This window comes from Thamnophis sirtalis, unplaced genomic scaffold, assembly GCF_051295495.1.
Source record: "Thamnophis sirtalis isolate CommonGarterSnake01/CBP01778 unplaced genomic scaffold, rThaSir2_p1.2 scaffold_3, whole genome shotgun sequence".
Lineage (NCBI taxonomy): Eukaryota > Metazoa > Chordata > Lepidosauria > Squamata > Natricidae > Thamnophis > Thamnophis sirtalis.
Window position 1 is genome coordinate 44,677,938 of NW_028261383.1, and position 14,418 is coordinate 44,692,355.

At 38.9% G+C, this 14,418-nt stretch overlaps 1 protein-coding gene across 26 annotated transcripts in view; it reads right to left on the reverse strand.

Moving 5' to 3' along the window:
• The window catches only part of MAGI1 (membrane associated guanylate kinase, WW and PDZ domain containing 1), a 525,907-nt gene that overhangs the window by 84,659 nt on the left and 426,830 nt on the right, over nt 1-14,418 (reverse strand). For all 26 annotated transcript variants that reach the window (XR_015695875.1, XM_087708837.1, XM_087708839.1 and 23 more), the window contains 2 exons: nt 11,109-11,294; nt 6,935-7,555 (listed from right to left, as the gene is read on the reverse strand). Coding sequence is in view for 25 of the 26 variants with exons in the window: in XM_087708837.1 (XP_087564963.1) it covers nt 6,935-7,555; nt 11,109-11,294 (807 nt within the window). In the remaining variant the exon portion in view is untranslated. The remainder of the gene's footprint in view (nt 1-6,934; nt 7,556-11,108; nt 11,295-14,418) is intronic.

Genomic DNA, 14,418 nt, shown 5'->3' on the forward strand with positions numbered 1-14,418 from the left:
GAGTTTCTTTAATAAATTCTCCCTCATTAAGCGCTTTTGCATGCTGAGCTATGGAGTGAGCAATGCTCAAACTTGCAGAGTTTAAATTTGTAGAGCCTTTCATAAATAAACAGCGCACTGTTCCCGCGCTCCTCTCCTGCGGGTCCTCCCTCGCCGCGCTGATGACGTGTGTGCGCACAGCACGCACGCCTTACCAGCAGCCCCTGCACTCAGAAAGGGGCGGCGGCAATACAGTAAGTGAGTGTGGGCGGGGGAGATCACACGTCCCCCCCCCCGTTCCTCCAGCACAGATTCTTTCATCCTCGGCGGCCGTGCAGGAGCTGAGGATGAATCGCATGAAATCCTGTGCGTGTCACCCCAAATGGCTACGCGTGTCAGCACTGACACGCGTGTCATAGGTTCGCCATCACTGGCCTAGGGATTAGCCTGGCGTATTAAACTAAGATTTGATGCACTGAATACTGCCAATTACTTAATAAAGTTTCAGTTTGTCTAATTATCAATAATTGAGTTTAAACATGTTTGGGATAAACACGTGTCTATCATTCGATAACAATTAAGTAAATAAAAATAATAATTAAAAACAATAAATAAGAAAGCAAAAAGAAAAAATCTCAAAGACCAAACTCGATGGTCTTTTTCTGCCATCAATTTTCTATGTTTCTAAGTTCCATTTGAACAGTTTTCTATGTTTACCTGTAATCATGATAAGAGGGGTAGATCAACGATATAAAAGGATCTATTACCATTTTCACGAAGAAAGAGAAATGAATTATATGAATTTCTGCTCTCATAAGCATCCTTTTTTGTCTTGTTTTGTGTTTAGAAGAAGAAGCAAGGAAAGTTAAAAAAGAATCCAAACCATACATTGTGATACTAATAAAGTAGCTATTCCAGAATAATTCCTTGACTGTATCTGAAATAACAATCTCTGTGACTTAATAACTGCAATCACATATTCTGCTGGTTTTATCATAGCACAGCTAATAAAATGTAAGGTAACCAATTAATACAAAACAGCATTGTTACACAGGTAGTCAGAGGTGATATTCAGAGGTTCTGACCAGTTCTGGAGAACCAGTAGCAGAAATTTTGAGTGGTTCAGAGAACCGCTAAATACCACTTCTGACTGGTTTCGCCCCCATCTATTCTCTGCCTCCCGAGAGCCAGCTGATCGGGAGGAAATGGGGATTTTACAGTATCCTTCCCCTGCCACGCACACCAAGCCACGCCCACAGAACCGGTAGTAAAAAAATTTGAATCCCACCACTGCAGGTAGTCCTCGATTTAGGATCACAATTGAGCCCAACATTTCGGTTGCTAAGTGAGACATTTGTTAAGTGAGCTTTGCCCCATTTTAGAACCTTTCTTGCCACAATTGTTAAGTGAATCACTGCATTTAATTTAGTCACACAGGTAAGTGAATTTGGCTTCCCCATTGATTTTGCTTATCAAAAGGTTGCAAAAGGTGATCACATAACTCAGGAACCATCTGCAACCATCATAAATATGAGCCAGTTGCCAAGTTTCCAAATTTTGATTACATGACCATGGGGATGCTGCAATGGTCATAAATGTGAAAAATGGTCTTAAGTCACTTTTTTCAGTGCCATTGTAACTTCAAACAGTCACTAAATGAACTGTTGTAAGTCAAGGACTACCTGTAATTTGCTTCCACTATTGTGCTTAAAGTACTTTGTGCATTGGCACCCTTTAAATGTATGAATGCCATGGATCTTACACAGTGGTGCAGGGACCTGTCCCAAATATATAATAAAATTTCCTACAAAAATTGACTCAGAACTGAGAAGCTTGTTTTATTGGTTAGCTGAGAGGAATAGTATACCAAATACTCTTGTTTCCTTGAAAATAAGACATCCCCGGATAATAAGCACAATCGTGCTTTTCCAGTGCATGCACTAAAATAAGCCCTCCCTGAAAGTATTGCAACACAGTAGCAGCCATGAGGTGACCATGCTCACTGCCTCCTGCACCTCAAAAATAATAGGACTTCCCCGAAAATAAGGCTAAGTGCTTATTTCAGGGGTCAAAAGAAAATAAAACCCTGTCTTATTTTTGGGAAAACACGGTAGCGCCCTAAAGGAGTTTTCAAAATGCTGATTTACAAAAAGGAACTTCTTCATACTGCTTTCTCCTTCATTCACTTTCCCTTTGTTCCAGCTCACAGTGGTAGCAGAGGTAAGGATCTGTCAGCCTAAGTGATCTAATTACTGGGAATCAAGATTCCAATGGTGGATGCATTATCATAAATATTTTACAGGCTATCCTCTCTCTGGATGTGCATCTTGAATTTTAAAAGACAGGCATAATTGTGGCTTGGAAGCTGGCTGAACTTGTCACATCTACTACACATACATTTCTGATATTTTTCAGCCTGATTTGTAATCATGACCAAAGAATCTTTGGCGTATCACAGAACAGCAGCTTTGTGCTACATTGAGGAGGCTTAGCGAGCTTGACTGGGCAGAAATGACATGCCAATAAAATCAAGACCTAAGAACAGGGATGGGCAACTACAGTATAGCATCTTTACAACCTGTGGACTTCAACTCCCTGAATTCCAGGCTGGCTCAGGAATTCTGGGAGTTGGAAGTCCACAGGTTGTAAAGCAGTGGTGGGATTCAAACATTTTTACTACTAGTTCTGTGGGCGTGGCTTGGCGGGCATGGCAGGGGAAGGATACTGTAAAATTTCCATTCCCTCCCCACTGCAGGAGAAGGATATTGCAAATCCCCCATTTCCTCCTGATCAGCTGGGACTCGGGAGGCAGAGAATAGATGGGGGTGGGGCCAGTCAGAGGTGGTATTTAGCGGTTCTCCGAATCACTCAAATTTTCCGCTACTGGTTCTCCAGAACTGGTCAGAACCTGTTGAATACCACCTCTCTTGTAAAGAGGTCATAGCTGCCCACCACTGCCTAAGAATAAGGCATTTTCCCAGGTGCTGTTTCCAAATGGACATCAGAGGGAGAGGTAGCCCAAACAGTGTGTACTTCAAGATTGATGAAAAGAGTTTGATTCTAAACCAAGACCCAGAAATCCCTCCCAGAAGAAATCCAACAAAAATTGTGTATCGTATGAACTTTTGGTTCTGGCAGCATGACCCAGGAAAAAAAAACACAGGGTGGAAGTAAAATGAAAAAGAACAGAGTTGTGTAGAAGGAGGAGTTTTCACAAGTGACCCTCTCCTCACTGACAGAATGGGGGTGATGTCTGTCAAGATTTCCTCTCCAAAACTACTACTAAAAAAAAAAATACTGGCGCATTACTGCTGCATTTTTGGTTTTCTAATTTACATAAAACAAACAGCTCTGGAAAATTCAAGGATGCCCTTAAAACTTTGTGTATGCTATTAATGTACTTGTAAAAAAAAACACTTATTCTTTTCTATTACAGCTACTCCTGGACCTGCAACCATTATTGAGACTGGAATTTGTCATTAAATGAGACAGTTGTGAAGCGAGTTTTGCCCAATTTTATGACCTTTCTTGCTGCAGTCATTAAGCAAATCCCATGCTTGTTAAGTGGATCACACACTTTTTAAGTGAATTTTAAGTGAATTCCCCTCATTGATTTTACTTGCCAGAAGCTGGCTGGGAAAGTCTCTAGCCAAGGCTAAGCTCTTGTCCGTCTGTCCTTATAGTAATATCAACAACAAGCAAAAAGGCAACTTTAGTCAGTCATGTCTGCCATAATGTAAATTTTCCATTTTGGAGTTGGAACTATCAAATTAGGGATTTCCATCCCTTGTTCTTCATGCACCAATTTGTTTAAAACAAATTACTCTCAAAATAATATACAAAACGGCAATGGGACAGCTCAGTACTACTGGATTTTAAAGCTGGCAGCTGCAACATCTCTTCCAAAGTCTAGGGTAAAATTCTTACTATGCAGCTGAATGCTAAATCACTCAAGCTATTCAAGAACAACAATAAGAGATTCAATGATGTTTAAGTGGAATGTGATAACCTTTAGCATAATCTATGACACTGAAATTGAGAAATCTCACTATGCAGATGGAAACAATGAAATGCATAGTTACACATACCCAAACAATGAAAATCAAAGATAAAGAAAGGATCGGCATTTCCAATGATCTGCCTGTTATTGTGGTGCTGCAGATAAGAGAAGGTGATGGAGAGATGTCCTAAAGAGAGATGAAGTCAATTTTAAGAGCTTAGGGTGATTATACACACCAAGGGCTTGATGAATTGACAATACAATGAATAGAAAGGGAGAAGATTTTATTACAAAGTCACTAGAACAGAAGGTGACTAACACCCTGGGGGCGGTTTTTAGTCTAAAGGCTACACTTTCTGCTCTACCTGGAGGCTCAGGAGGAATGAGCAGAAATATTATGTGATAATTGGCAGTTATTTTCAGATCCATGTTTTACTTTGGAGAGTTAAGATTAAGGGGATAAAATCAAAGGTGGGTTGCAAATCCCAGTGCTACTGGTTTGCTTGTGTTCATGTGTGCACTCGCGTGTGACGCTTCTGTGCATGTGCAGAAGTGTCCGGTAGAGTGGGTGGAGCCTCCCGCCGCTGCCACTACCAGTTCGCCCGATCCGGGCCAAACTTTGAGCAATTCACCTCTGGATAAATTGCATGCATTATAATTTGCACTGGCTAAATTTTCTCTGATTTTGTCTCTCAGTCTCTCCAAATTGATCCAACATCTGGAGGGGTTCAGAGGTTCCAGAGAATGAAATAAGAGCAATTAGATTCTGCAAAGTTTAAGGCACCATTTGATCCATAAGTCTCTCATCTGAGAAATGCTTCTGAAATATCAGTCCTACCTGTGCTGAGGTTGGGGACTGCAGCCACAAATACACTACTAAATGTAGAAGCTGACCAGGCTGAGGCCGAGGGAGGGGTCAAAGGTGTCATTAGTCACGAATCCTTCCGTACCTACAAGAGAGCTAACTCCAGCCCACCTTGGATTCCTTTCTATTCTTAACTCTCGCTAATTTCCCTTGACCCGTTAGTGGTTCAGATTTTTATACAGAGTTTAAGCTTACAATAAATCTTTATACACATTTGAACTGCTGGGTCTCCTAATTTCCCTGGTCCTTGATACTAAATGATTACATGCACATCCCACAATTAAAATACCCACCTTTCCTAAATTAACTACAACCAATGTGAGGATATGCACATTTTTTTCCAAAACCATATTGTACAGATTAGGCACTGTGGTAACCACAAGTACTCATGTGCTTGTGAATCGTCCTCTGATAACTCATCAGAGTCAATATGCACATCATAAGTTATCCAAAATTGACTTTAGGTAGCATATTGGTCCCTTCGCTTCTTGAATACCATAGTACAAATATTCTAGTAGTTTCAAGCTAGAGAAGAGGCAAATCCACTCTTTTTCTTTTTTGCCTTCTGATGAATAAATAATTTATAGTGGCCACATCCATGCTAGCAGCCATTTCACAACTCAACACCTCCCCGAATATTATCTTATGTGAAGATCTCTCACAATCATATAAAATCCAATTAAACCCACAGGCCCAAAATATTGTCTGTTTTTAATTCTAGACAACTTGGAATGTATTCTGTGAAAAAGATAGATGGAGTACAAGGATGAATGATTTTCTCTTTATACATTAAAGCAATGGAGAACATGGATAAACACAGATAGGATAGAACAGAACAGAACAGAACAGCAGAGTTGGAAGGGACCTTGGAGGTCTTCCTCTGCCTAGGCAGGAAACCCTATACAGTTTCAGATAAATGGCTATCCAACATCTTCTTAAAGACTTCCAGTGTTGGGGCATTCACAACTTCTGGAGGCAAGCTGTTCCACTGATTAATTGTTCTAACTGTCAGGAAATTTCTCCTGAGTTCTAAGTTGCTTCTGTCCTTGATTAGTTTCCACCCATTGCTTCTTGTTCTACCCTCAGGTGCTTTGGAGAATAGTTTGACTCCCTCTTCTTTGTGGCAGCCCCTAAGTCCCAAGAATTAAGTGAAATTTCTTCAGTTATAGGAAGGTGAGTATAACAACTATAACAAATCCCTTTTTATAATTCTGTAATCAAATGGTCAACTGAAATGTACTAAAAAATTAGACAGAAACGAGACACATTATGAATCAGCTGATTTCAACAAGTTCAAAGTTTCCATGAAAAATGGATATTTTATCTTTTCAATAAGCAAACAAGCAAATCCCAACTAATCATATTCAGAAAGTTTAAATGCCATCTATGCCTGTAATATAGCCACCAATTTCTAAATACAGGTAGTCCTCGACTTACGACCACAATTGAGACCATTTTTTTTGTTATTCGGTGAGACATTTGTTGAATTTTGTGCCATTTTGCAATCTTTCTTGCCACAGTTGTCAAATTAGTAACCCAGTTGTTAAGTGAATCTGGCTTCCTCATCAATTTTGCTTGTCAGAAGCTTATCAAAGCCTAGAATATGTCAAGTGTCATAAATATGAACCACTTGCCAAGCATACAGATTTTGATCACTTGAATATGGCGATCGGTCATAAACATGAAAAAAGGTCAGTGCCGTCGTAACTTTGAATGGTCACTAAATGAAATGTTGTAAGTTGAGGACTGCTTGTAGTGTTTATATCTGAAAAAAAGCAATGCCACGGGCAAACTCTAATGCATTTATGCTTGCTGTCTTGAGTTATTTGCAAAAATAATAAAGTTGGGTGGGGAGGCGTGGAGATACAAATAAATAAATAAACACAGGCAAATACTAGGATCAGGGCTAGCTCAAAATAAGGTCATGAGATATTTTGTTATGTTTTCACAATGCTGTTTAAAAATATTTAAATTAAAAGCCAGCAGTTATAGTTGCTTTTAGCCAATTTAAACTAGTTATGTATATTTAGACACTAATGTTTTAAGTAGATTACTTTGGTTTTAAATAAAAGAAAACAATTGGGACCTACCTCCTCGTTGTACCAGCAGTGTCACCTCACTTCCTTTAGGACATTCAATCAGCATATCCACAACTTGGTTGTGAGTTAGATTCTGCACATTTTTCTTGTTGACTTCAACTATAAGGTCCCCTTCTTTTAGGCCTCGGCACCTTGGGCTGTCGACAATTTGCTTCACTCTCTGTCCCCCACCCCCAGGACTGTCTGCTATAGTGAAGCCAAAGCCCATTGGCCCTTTAATTATATGTACAGTTATGAGTTCAGGTTGCGTTGCTATAGAAGAAGCCAAGGAGACAGTGTCATTGGGGTAGCCGTGGGATCCATTTGAAGAAACCTCAGCTGGACTGCTAGGTCTCTGCTCTTTCATCCCGTTAACTTTCCCTGTTTTGCTACCATGGCTTGCCGGAGAGTCGTAGCTTTCTTGCCCGTTTACAATGATTGGTTCTTTATCCAAAATGGCCACAGATGTCACCAGGCTTGTGTTGGGATCATCTGGGTCAAAAGGCAGAGGATAGCCTCGGCACAGTTCCAGGTCCACACTGGCACCGATAGGAATTGACTGGAAGATTTTGACCACTTGAGCATGGGTGTGGCCCAGGACACATGTGTCATTCACGCTGACAATAACATCTCCTACAGAACAAATGGTTGAAAATCTGGTTAGTTTATACCTACAAACTTCTTGTTTCATTCAATGCATAGCAAAAGGAAGGAGGTGGAAGAGAAACAAGAACTAGTAGTAGTTTTATCAAATATACTTATCTATCATCCATCCATCCATCCATCCATCCATCCATCCATCCATCCATCCATCTATCTATCTATCTATGCATAGTTCAAGAAAATCCACCCAGGGAGTTCATTTGTCTTGGCATCAAATAACTCAAAATGCTATGTAACAGGCAAAGAGTGGTTTTTGCTTATCAATTATTAAAAATTATTGTAACAATTTTTTTTGGTGAAATTAAAACTTATATAGCCATTTTTCACAACAAATTCAGAGATCATGAGAAAAGGAGGCAATGAATCCAAAGCAGAATATTAAATATATTTAAACTATTATTATAATGTCATGTCATGTCATATCATATATTATTAATGATATTATTATATTATATTATATTATATTATTATATTATATTATAATTATTTGTCAGGGTTTCAAGTAATACCCCTTACGAGAGAAGACTCCAAGGCTTGCGTTTCCTCAAAGTTCCATTTTATTAGAGAGGTCATATTGGCACCTCTGGGAAAACCCAAATCTGAAAGTTTCCAGGTTTTCCCACCTAAATGAAAGCCCAAGACCCTGCCCAGTACCCACATGTCCATCATAGGTTCCAATCAGGCACCATCCAAACTGGAGATGCCTCCTAGTCACGCCACTCAAGGTGCAGGGCAAGACACCTTTGACTCTCTGAGAAAGGAATATTATATCTCCCATACTCCATATAATCCCCCCTCCCAGTTTCCCACAGGAATAAATGTGGCAGGCTTGAAGGCCCAATGCAAAAGATGGCTTCTAGGCCTGACAATATTATATTATACTATATTAATATTTAATACAACAGTTTAAAAATTCAGAAGTTACCTTACATAACTAAGCACATGAGCTCCTGGGGACAAAATACTGGATTTGGATCTGTGTTTAATGCTGTGGGTGACAGAATTCAATGTTTTGTGTGAATATTTTTATTCACAGCATTTTGGGGATATTTGTTGTAACTTCCAAATTCACTAAATGAGTGGTTATAAGTGAAGAATTCCTATAGTTTTCTTAGATCTAAAATTTCCAAGAAAGGACGTGGGAACAATAATAGCATGCCACGTAAACTGGAAGAAACATTGTTATAATAGTAAATATATTCCAACATTAAAATAATCAAATATTCCTGTAGTAACATACATTTCATTCTTGAATCAGAATAAATCAACTTACTGTCAAATACTTTTAAAAAAAAGCAGAATCATTTTGATGACTGGAAAAGACTGCACTGATTTTAGCAGTAAACTTCACTTTTAACCAATAATAAAGATGAGAGAATTCTTGCTTTTAGTTGTTTTAAAACATCTCAAAAATAATTTTGGACAGATTGGGTTACAGTTCAGTTCACTTGGGAAGAAATATTTTGATCTTTTTATTTTTGAAAAAGAAATTGCTTACATAAAACTCTTTTGCCTATATAAAATGAGGCTTTAAGCAGATATGGGATTATCCTTCAGTGTCCTGGAAATTTACTCTTTGCATTTTTAAGCTCTAATATGTTTTGTCCCTTCAAAAGGTTTGCTAAGTGCAGCATTGTGTGTGTTCAATTATGAATCACACAGTGAAGGACTTTGTTCTGAATTCTATCGATAAAAATGGCAGAACATTTTGGCTTTGACATAGCACATGTTTCAAAGTACACTCAAGTCCTTTAGATTTAATTCTCTGCTATTAAGAAATTCTGAAGATTGTAATATTTTGCTTCTACACTGCAATGGCTTTATGCCTGCATGATTTGATAGTATAGCCCAATGATGGTAAACCTTTTTTGGCTGCCGTGCCAAAAGCGGGAGAAGTACAAGGGGGGATCATGCGCCAGTGTGCCACACCCATAATGCTATGCATGTGTGTCCCCAGGATCCAGAGGCTTCCTAGGAGCCTGGGGAGGGCAAAGACACCCTCTCCCCGGATGCCCTCCAGAGGCTCCTGAAGGTTCCGGAGTGCGAAAAAAGGACCTATGGGGAACCAGGAAGATCGGGAATGGTGACTTCCAGTTTGTCCGTAGGGCCGTTTTTTGCCCTCCGGAGCCTTCAGGGAAGCCTCCTGAAGGCTCCGGAGGTAGAAAATCGGACAAAAGCAATATAAAAGCAAAACAGGAAGTCACCATTCCCAAACTTCCGGGTTCCCCATAGGGCTGATTTTCGACCCCCGGAGCCTTCAGGGGCCTTCAGGAAGCTTCCCTGAAGGTTCCAAAGGGTGAAAAACAGCTCTACGAGCAAACCGGAATTCCGTTCCTGAACTTCCGGATTGCCCATAGGGCCATTTTTTTGCATTTTGGAGGCTTCAGGCAAAAAAATGGCCGAAAATGAAGGCCAAAGTCAGCTGGCCGGTGCATGCATGCACATTGGAGCTGACAGGGCAACACCTTGCATTCCCAGACAAATGGCTCCGCATGCCACCTGGGGCACACGTGCCATAGGTTCGCCATCATGGGTATAGCCTGTTTATAGTGCTATATATAGACAATTATATAGAGACACTATCAACTGCTTGACATTCTTTTCTTTTTGAAGAAAAAAATCTTTGGCCAGAATAGAATAATTGAGGTTTAGATTCTGGTAGACTAATAGGTTTTCTCTAGCATTGTATTAGTTAAAGGGATTCTTGATTGAATATTTCATGATTTTCATTTTGTTTAGAAGTCAATTGAATGTACAGAGGCCAAGTTATTAACTGTAGGACTGCTGCTGTTTTTTATCTTTGTCCCTCTTTATAAAAAGAAAAAAAAGCTTTTGAATCAACTTTGATTCCTGGTGATTACTTGAAGAAGTCTCTGCAGTTTCCTTGGTCAGATTTCAGAAGTAACTCACTGTTGCCTCCAGAGGTGGGTTCTACTGGTTTGCCCCGGATTGGGCGAACCAGTAGTGGCGGTGGCGGGAGGCTCCACCCACCCGGACATTTCTGCGCAGAAGTGTCACCCAAGCGCGCACATGAGTGATCTGGTAGTAAATAAATTGAAACCCACCACTGGTTGCCTCCTTCCTAGTGCTGAAAACGTGACTGGCCCAAGTTGGCTGTGTGCCTATGGTGGGACTAGAATTCCCAGCCTTCCCTGTTTCTAACCTACTACCTTAACCACTACCCTGAACTGGCTCTGTTGCTGCTCTTTATTTCATCTAATTTCCACCAACGGTAACTAACCGTGGGTTGACATGAAATTTTATAAGGAGCAAGGCAATCATGATTTTTAAAACAAGGCACCCCGAACAACTGGCAAAATGTACTGTAAACAGTGTGGAACAAAACTGTGGAAGGGAACATCTAGTTTTTATCCCAAGAATTGTGTTATTTCCCTTTTGTTTTGAGTGAAAAATTGAGGCAAATTAACATGATGGAACTGCAGGTAACTATGCTATTGTCCCCTGGCTCTTCTCCCATTAGAGCAGAGACACCAGAAGTTTCCTCTCATGCCTGACAGGCTACCTGTTTCCATTTTGCCATCCAGTGCTGCAGGCCCATCAAGCACCAAGCTCTTTATCTGGAGAAATTCATCTGGTTCATCTCCGCCGACCACAGTGAAACCAAAGCCTCTGCTGCTTTTCCTCAGTTTGGTGTGAATGAACTTCCCTTTCAGTTCAGATGGGTTCCGGGTGAAAAATGGTTTCCCTGCTGTGAAAATTTCAGAAGTTTATAAATCAGGAAAGAAAATAAATGCACTAATTTCTCTACAGTATCCTTCTCTTTAACTTCTGCCAGTAGCGCAATAAACTAACTCCCCACCAGCACTGATGAAGTTAGCTAGTTTCGTAATGAAATGTCTGCAAGAAAACAGCCAAGCTCAGAGAACATCAAAGACTCCTTACTTCAAACCTGAGCTACAAATATTCCCCTCTATAAATGAATTAACTCTCAGAAGGACTAAATGTTAGAACTTGATTGAGCTTTCCTCTTCTGAGAAAGTTCTTCACACACCCAAACACTGAAGAACACAAGGGGTACCAAATGGGAAAATCTATAGTGTGAAACTCAAGACAAACCCATGGGGCTCTACTAAATAATTCTGAGGTGGCAGCAGAACTGAGACCCAGAATATATTCCAGGTTTTAGATGAAACAAATTCCAGTCAGGAAGAGAAAGTCAAATCTGATGTGCACTTTTCGTTTTCTGATTTCATAGCATCATTTACTAACTTGCTTTTCTAACTTTGGCTGGTAGCCTACTCACCCTTTAATTTTTCAAGGCCTCCTTCCCTCCCTTTTCTCAGCCACCAAGACTGCTACTATTCCAACATAACTTATTCCAATGGCCTGTCAGCTGATCTTCCCTGTACCTTGCCTTCCAGGTTAGTTGTCATGCTTCTTAACTGGACTAATATCAATTTGTAACAGCCACTATGAAGGGCAAAAGACCAGTAGCAATACCCAGATAAGCATGGATTAACACTAGACAAACTATCAAGCAGAAAACAATACTCTAATCAAGGAACTACCAAAGAAAGAACCACACTGGCAGATCAAGTTATCAAATATAAATATGAACCCTGCACCCACTCAAACAGATGATATTCCCTAGTCAGATTGTGAAAGATCTGCAACAACCAAACAACTCTGAAAGTACTCCAATTCAACCTTTTTCTTTCTTTCTTTCTTTCTTTCTTTCTTTCTTTCTTTCTTTCTTTCTTTTTCTTTCTTTCTTTCTCTCTCTTTCTCTTTCTTCTCTCTCCTATCTATCTATCTATCTATCTATCTATCTATCTATCTATCTATCTATCTATCTATCTATCTATCTATCATCCATCCATCCATCCATCCATCCATCCATCCATCCATCCATCCATCTATCTATCCCTATCCACCTATCTATTTATCTACATTCTCTTGTATTGAAACATTGAGGAGTCTTGATTGGCAATGGGACATGTATTTCTTTATGAAATTAGTTGTTGGAAAATAAAGCAATTTGCAGCACGTTTGATAGACTATAGTTTACAATACAATGAGAAGCAGGGATGTCATGTAATACAGAAGGGTTAATAAAACATGGGAAAATGGATAATAAGTGTTTAAATTTTCAAATGCTGGTAGAAAGGTAGCGAGCAGAACAAGGTCTGTGCAAAGAATGTTTGTGGAAAAAAAGTAAAAATGGCTGTGCATAAGAGTATACTGCAATATATTTTACGGAAGTGATAGACATGTCTGGAGAAATAGTTATTAAGTTGAATGCAGTAAGAATTAAAACTATTGATTGATTTGATTTGATTTGATTTGGTTTGATTTATTTGTATGGGTATCCATCTCACCTAAGTGACTCTAAAAAGCTAGAGTATGGTCCAGTATAATAAAGCCAAGGAGGGACATGAACCAATAGGAGCTATATCAGTGTGGATTGAATACAGAAGTGTTTGTTAGCATGAAAGAGGCAAGTTTAGCCTTGTCCCATGGAGTAGAATTGAAAGGGATTGAAACTGAAAACTTATGAAGGAGGAATAAATAAAAGGAGACTGAGAGTAAGATTGAGAACGTTATAGTTGGATGGAGTTGATGAGATCTTCAGAAAGAAGTGGGGCGTTAAAAAACAGAAAGCATTTACGAAGTGATGTATAAATGGGGCAAAAAAAAAGTTTGTTTGCAAGCTGCAATGGTATGAATGGAATTGCTATTAACTAGATATAGCTATGTTTCCTTTCCATTTTATCATATACCTTTAATTTCTTATTATTTCTTACTCCTTGGTTATGCCCTATAGAGTGCTGTTGACCTTGAAAAGTATGTATGTATATACATATGTAAAGGTAAAGGTTTCCCTTGCACATATATGCTAGGGGTTTCCGACTCTAGGGAGCGGTGCTCATCTCCATTTCAAAGCCGAAGAGCCAGCGCTGTCCGTGGTCATGCGGCCAGTATGACTCAACACCGAAGGCGCACGAAACACTGTTACCTTCCCATCAAAGGTGGTCCCTATTTTTCTACTTGTATTTTTACATGCTTTCGAACTGCTAGGTTGGCAGAAGCTGGGACAAGTAACGGGAGCTCACTCCGTTATGCAGCGCTAGGGATTCAAACCACCGAACTGCCAACCTTTCTGATCGAGAAGCTCAGCATCTTACCCACTAAGCCACCACGGCCCCATATACATATGGGGATGCATATATATATATATATATATATATATATATATATATATATATATATATATATATATATATATATATATATATATATATATATATATATATATATATATATATATATATATATATATATATATATATATATATATATATATATATATATATATATATATATATATATATATATGTTTTTATTTGTGCTGATAAATAAATAAAGGAAGACTAGTATAGATCTATTTCAAGCTATTTAGCTCTCATCAGCTAGCCATATCCTTACTGGGATTCGAACCAGTAAGGATATGGCTAGCTGATGAGAGCTAAATAGCTTGAAATAGATCTATACTAGTCTTCCTTTATTTATTTATCAGCACAAATAAAAACACAAATATAACAAAGGCAACAGTAAAAATATTGGGTTTCTGTCTGGATGGACTCTTGTGACGAGCCTAATGACAGAGAGTGGAAGTGTGACCTTCCTCCCACACTTGGGCATACCAGGGGTTGTGACTTTAAGTATATATATATATATATATATATATATATATATATATATATATATATATATATATATATATATATATATATATATATATATATATACACATACATATATATATATATATATATATATACATATGACCATTTGCTAATTTACATAATACC